General features: G+C 38.4%; 2 protein-coding genes across 4 annotated transcripts; one reads left to right on the forward strand and one right to left on the reverse strand.

Moving 5' to 3' along the window:
- Positions 1-737: 737 nt before the first annotated feature.
- On the reverse strand, positions 738-2,333 carry LOC125187502 (transcription factor MYB114-like). Its single transcript, XM_048084104.2, has 3 exons — positions 2,157-2,333; positions 1,930-2,059; positions 738-1,307 (listed from the first exon to the last, which is right to left on the reverse strand). Exons 1-3 carry the CDS (start codon positions 2,284-2,286, stop codon positions 854-856), a joined length of 714 nt encoding a protein of 237 aa, XP_047940061.1. The 5' UTR covers positions 2,287-2,333; the 3' UTR covers positions 738-853.
- A 655-nt stretch (positions 2,334-2,988) lies between these two features.
- On the forward strand, positions 2,989-5,446 carry AHG11 (Pentatricopeptide repeat (PPR-like) superfamily protein). 3 transcript variants are annotated; one of them, XM_048100826.2, is made up of 2 exons: positions 2,989-3,130; positions 3,350-5,446. In XM_048100826.2, exon 2 carries the CDS (start codon positions 3,437-3,439, stop codon positions 5,108-5,110), a length of 1,674 nt encoding a protein of 557 aa, XP_047956783.2. In that variant the 5' UTR covers positions 2,989-3,130; positions 3,350-3,436; the 3' UTR covers positions 5,111-5,446. The 3 variants fall into 3 exon arrangements, with proteins under 3 accessions (XP_047956783.2, XP_047956784.2, XP_047956782.2); XM_048100827.2 differs by having other exon boundaries at positions 2,997-3,130; positions 3,345-5,446; XM_048100825.2 differs by having other exon boundaries at positions 3,007-3,130; positions 3,331-5,446.
- The last annotated feature ends 541 nt before the right edge of the window (positions 5,447-5,987 follow it).

Genomic DNA, 5,987 nt, shown 5'->3' on the forward strand with positions numbered 1-5,987 from the left:
ATTTTTTCGATTTAAATTATTTTTTCGCACAACATATATCAAATTAAAGATAATTTCATAAGGATTCTAACGAGATCTCACTTGCATATGTCCCAATGTCAAAATTTGAAAAGAATTTTGAAAAATTTTCAATTTTTTCGTACAACAACAAATGTCAATATTGTATAGGAATGTGATCAAATGAAAACTCTAAATATTGTACAAACTCAAAACTATGATCTGGACCATTGAAAAATGTCAACAGATCAAAAAAAAAAACATCAACAGAAAAATGTCAACAGAATTTCAACGGTAGTCAATGATTGATGCTGTGTTGATATTGTGTTGATACTGTGTTGAGATTAAAATCTTGAAATTTTACACTATGTTGATATTGTATTGAAACTGTGTTGAAGCTGTGTTGAAAAGTTTTGAGTTTGTACAATATATAAGTTTTCATTTTATCACCACCCATATTGTATATAAAATATGTAAATATAATACATGTAGAATGTCATTCTTAAACCAATGTGTTGACATTCTCAAAGCATTGTGTTGATATTTTCAAAACATTATATTGATGTTTTGATCCAAACCCCTAATTTGGTAGTTTTTTTTATCTTTTTTAATTTAATTAATAAAAATAAAAGTTACACGTGACAAATTTTAGACCACTGGATTTCTAAAAAGCTATGGTCTTATATTAATTGTAATTAGCAACTAAAGAGTGAGTTAACAATTGATCACCCCCAATAGACCTTTTATTATATTTACTAGACATACAAATTAAGGATACAACATACACTCAACATGCCAAAGGAGAGGACATTGATAGGTATATCAATCATTAATGGGTCCATCACTCAATTATTGCTCAACCTCCAAACAATATTTCAGCATCAAACGTCAACCCGTCTTCATCGGCGCCGCCTAGATCGCCGATCCCTGGCTCCGGTAAACGCACCACGTCATCATTGCAGAACATAAATGGATTTTTCCCCCCATTTTCCGACATCTCAAGCAAATCTCCCCACCATCGCATGCATTCGTCGAGATCATCCTGCAGCGCTGATGGAGACGGCCTCGTTGGATCGTTGCTCGTGGGAGGTTTCTCAGCCGGCATGGATGAGCTCGATACGACTAGTTTGGTGGACCAAGACGGAGGGTGTGAATTGGAGAAGGTCCGAGCTCGAGGCCTTACGATGTTGCTCTCGGTGATGGTTTTTTCTTTGGGCGGAGGCGGCGGTCGCTTTGAAATGTGGCTGTTCCAGAAGTTCTTGACGTCGTTTGCAGTCCGTCCGGGTAGTCTGCCGGCGATCAACGACCATCTGCCTCCGTTGTGGGATAACAAAACGTGTTTGAATTCAAAATTCTTTTTTATTTATTTTAATATCTAAAAGTTGAATTGAAAAAACCATGTACAAAATCACATGCTAAAAAATGTTAGGATTAAGTTTTCAAAGGGAGTTGCTGAGATGTCGCAACCAAATCACAATTTATTGCTTTGTAGATATAGATAAGTGGGGGTGACAATTATTTATTGCTTCGAATTTCTTGACTTGTACTTGGTGAATAGTACCTAGGGTTTGTTCAAGGAGACTGAGAAATAAGCTTCAATTTAAGTATTGAAATTTCTCCTATATGCACTCGTTTCGGCTGAGCCTTTATAATTCATCACGGTGTATAATCTTTAAGATTTAATTTTAAGGAACAATAGAAAATAATTAGGACGATTCTTTATATTGCACTAGTATGTCACTGTGGAACATCAAAAACTATATGATAAGTGTGTTGTGGGTTAATTTTTATATTTATTGTACAAATTTAAAGTTAATTTCAAATTTTTATATTTATTTCATGATTTTGTTTATTTGTTTTCCTCGTTTTTTGTAGGTTACTTTGGACTCATAAAAGAGTTAAAATTAGGAAATGAACATGATCAAGACTTGCCTGTTCCCTAACAATTTATGAAGCCTGACGATGAGATCAACTTCATCATTCGTAAAAAAGCCTCTGTTAAGATCTGGTCTGAGATAATTGAGCCATCTCAGCCTGCAACTCTTCCTACATCTGTTCAACCCTGCAAATATTTATAGTGCTAATAAATTCTAGAGAAGAAGAATTAAAATTAAAATTGTTTGTTTGAAAACTGAAATTGTTGAAGCATGATAAGTTACCAGCTCGGAGAGGGACGAGATGCCATTTGCCTTCTCCGTATTTACGAATGCAGTCTCTGAGAAGATGATCTTCCTCTTTACTCCAAGCTCCTTTTCTCATTCCTCTACTATTATTATTATTATATTCCATTTCGTTGTGGTGACAAAATAGAGGCGCCTAGTGATCTTTATTTATAACGCAAGAAAATGGGTAAAGGGGTGAAAGTAAGAGGAGATAGATTAATGCATGGTTCCATCAGTTTTAAACTTTTAATGCTCTTCCACCTATCATCTGACTAACGTCGACGTGTGACTTTTCCCAGCCACACAACCGCCCTAATTTTCTGTGCTCAAGATGTTTTTAGAGCATTAGGTATGCTATCTGTTAACATAAAGAAAATGTGTAGATTTCATGGTTTATGTTTTTAAGTTTATAAGGGATCCTAAACTCCCAATGTCTCATTTTACAAGAACTTGTACTTATTCTTGTTATAGGAATGCATAATTTATGTATAGAATATAGAGTATCTAATTGAGTGGAATTCATTCAAAATGTTTACTTAAGCTTAATAATTAAAGGACTTATTCAAGAATATATAAATTGAGGGCATGATGAAATTAATTGGAAAGCATGGGCTCACATAAATCATATTTATTCTAGCCCAAAGAATTAAATTAAGAGGTCCAACTTTTTCAATTTATAGAAGCCCAACTTCAAATAAACCTTAAGCCCAAAAGAAATAAAAGATAAGTCCAAGACTTTGAAGGAGAGAAAACTCTATCACTCTCTCTTCTCTCTCTCAACTCGGCCATCTCCAGCCGCGCCGGCGTCGCTCCTTTCTCTCTTCTTCCTCTATTTCTCCTTTCTCTCCTCTCTCTTTCCCCACCCGTTTCTCCCTCTCCCTATCAGCCGCTGCCCAGATTAGGCTTGGCCCTCATCCGGTGCGTCGCCGGTCTCTCCAGCCGCCGCCGCTATCCGTCGTCGACCGAGAGAGGTAAGGTTCTTCCTTTTTGTTGTTTTTCGTAAAAACATAAAACATAAAACTAGTTTTCGAAAGTTGTAGATTTGGATAGATCGTGAAAAGAGGATTAAAAAGAAATCAATTTCGTCGTTGTCCGCCGGACAGCCAGTACTGATTTCAATCTCGTCTATACTTTTTAATAATAAATGAGTATATTGGATTTGTGAACCAAGAATGATCGAATCAGGGCAGCTGTGGAGCACAAGAGAGAGGAAATGCCTCTTTCTCCTCCAACTCAAAGGCCACCGCATAGCCACCCTCCTCCAAGTCCACGCTTTCATGCTCCTCAACGCGCTTCAAGCCAACATCAACCTCGTCACCAAGCTCATAACCACCCTCTCCGCCGTTCCACACTGCGGCATTCGTCACGCCCGTCGCCTGTTCGATCAAATGCCACACAAATGCGATGCCTTCCTGTGCAACACCATGTTGAAGTCACACCTCTCCTCCTGCCAGTTTTCTGAGGCTGTTAGGCTTTATGCTCATTTGAGGAGGGAAGAAGGCTTTGTGCCGGATAACTACACTTTCTCAACACTCTCCAAGAGCTGCGGATTAGATTTATTGACGCGGGAAGGAATGGAAGTGCACGCTCATGTTGTCCGCTATGGCTTTAACTCTAATTTGTATGTGATTACCTCTTTGGTTGATATGTATGGGAAGTTGGGGCTAATGGGTTTCGCTAGAAAAGCATTTGATGAAATGACCGAGAGGAGTTCGGTGTCGTGGACTGCTCTTATCAATGGCTATATCAGGGGTGGGGATATGGATATAGCAAAAAATATTTTTGATGGGATGCCAAAGATTGATAAGGATACAGCTGGTTTTAATGTGATGCTTGATGGGTATGCCAAGTTAAGAGATATGAGATCGGCAAATATGTTGTTTGATGCCATGCCGGTGAAAAATGTAGTGTCTTGGACAATTATGATTGATGGATATTGCAACAATGGAGGGGTAGATGATGCTAGGCGCTTGTTTGATTTGATGCCACACAGGAATTTGTATTCTTGGAACGCAATGATTGGCGGATATTGTCAGAATAAGAGACCCCATGAGGCGTTAGTGTTGTTCAAGCAATTGCTTGCGTTGAAACTGTTTGAGCCGGATGATGTTACAGTTGTTAGTATTCTTCCAGCAATCTCTGTTTTGGGTGCTTTGCATTTGGGGAATGAGGTTTATAAATTTGTGAAGAAGAAGAAGTTGGATAGATCTGCAAATGTTTCCACAGCATTGGTTGATATGTTTGGCAAATGTGGGGAAATTGAGAAAGCAAGAAGAGTGTTTGATGAGGTTGAGGCAAGAGGGACATGCACATGGAATGCTTTGATTAATGCTTTTGCGCTCAATGGGTGTGCGAGGAAGGCACTAGAGGTGTTTACGGAGATGAAGAGAGAGGGGTTCAATCCGAATGATATAACAATGCTTGGTGTCCTGTCAGCTTGCAACCATGGTGGATTGGTGGAGGAAGGAAAAAGCTGGTTCAGTAAAATGGCCTCATTCGGGCTTACTCCTAAAATTGAGCATTATGGTTGTTTGATTGATCTATTGGGTAGGGCCGGACATTTGGAGGAAGCTGAGAGATTGATCGAGAGCATGCCCTATGAGGCCAATGGAATAATTTTGAGTTCTTTTCTTTTTGCTTGTGGCTATGCTAAGGATGTCACCAAGGCTGAAAGGGTGGTGAAGAAGGCAATTACCGTGGATCCATGTAACGATGGCAACTATATCATGCTGAGAAATTTGTATGCAACTGAGAGAAGATGGAGAGATGTGGAACAAGCCAAAAGAATGATGCTGATTGGAGGGGCTAAGAAAGAGGTTGGATGTAGTGCCATTGAGATCAATAGGCAGGTGTTGGAGTTTGTTGCCGGGGATAAGAATAAGCTTCCACATTCGGTGTTGGATCAATTGCGAATGCACATGAAGTTGCAGGAGCCCTACGTCTGTATATAGGTAGCAAAGCAAGTGCAGTTTACATCTTTTGCATACATACACATCTCGGCTTGTGTTTCCTCGCGCCATCACCTCATTCGAGTTTGCTTGAAGTTGGGATATTGAATTCAAGAAACATGATCTCATTTTCCCCCATAACACTTCAACAAAAGGTTGAATGTATAGTTATTTACCTGCCTTATGCAACAGCTGATATTTTCATAAAGGTAATTTTAGATTTCCCCATTGGAATCTTTTGTAAAGATATACATATTGCATAACATTCAGTTGGAGAATTTCCATGCAACAGTAGAAACACAATGTGACAGTACGAAAATACAGTTTTCTTTTGATGAACTCTCTTTGGTAGTCTTTTCGTTTCTTTTTATTCGTGGAAATTTGGCAGTGGTGGGTCAGTCAGGTATCCCCTCTTGCCTCTCCCTTGTTATGCCTGCGGCTTACAATAGGCCGCCGTGGCAGTTCTACTGTGGATATTATAAAGTATGAGAAAGAGGAGAAAAAGTGAATAAAGTATAAGAGAAAATCAATCTTTTTATTTATAGAAATGAGACTATTTTTTTAGACATTCTGAAATGACAATAAACTATTTTTTTTGGACGGATGGAGTATTATTTTTATGTTCTCCTTTTCTCAATTCTTGTGAGCCCCAATTTACGATTTAGTCTTAATCACCAAGAGTGATGCCTAATTTAGGCGACAAATCTCTCATTTGTTTTCTCGATTTTTTTTATTTTATATCTATCTTATTTTTTCAACTTCTGTGTGTTAATTGGCTGCTACTCTCTCTGTCAGCGAATAGGAGTCTCGATATTTTTTTAGTCAGTCTGCGAATAAGAGTCCCAGTTCATTTTTACCATAAATGGTAATAGGGTCTCAC

This window comes from Salvia hispanica, chromosome 2 (genome assembly GCF_029641045.1).
Source record: "Salvia hispanica isolate PSC_SH4W2 chromosome 2, Shi_PSC_v1, whole genome shotgun sequence".
Lineage (NCBI taxonomy): Eukaryota > Viridiplantae > Streptophyta > Magnoliopsida > Lamiales > Lamiaceae > Salvia > Salvia hispanica.

Excerpts from the sequence above, each read along its gene's own strand:
- LOC125187502 (XM_048084104.2), bottom strand. The coding sequence starts at position 2,286 with ATGGAATATAATAATAATAATAGTAGAGGAATGAGAAAAGGAGCTTGG. Across the intron at positions 2,060-2,156 it reads TCTCGTCCCTCTCCGAGCTG|GGTTGAACAGATGTAGGAAG; the intron begins GTAACTTATCAT and ends AAATATTTGCAG. Across the intron at positions 1,308-1,929 it reads CATAAATTGTTAGGGAACAG|ATGGTCGTTGATCGCCGGCA; the intron begins GCAAGTCTTGAT and ends CAACGGAGGCAG.
- AHG11 (XM_048100825.2), top strand. The coding sequence starts at position 3,332 with ATGATCGAATCAGGGCAGCTGTGGAGCACAAGAGAGAGGAAATGCCTC.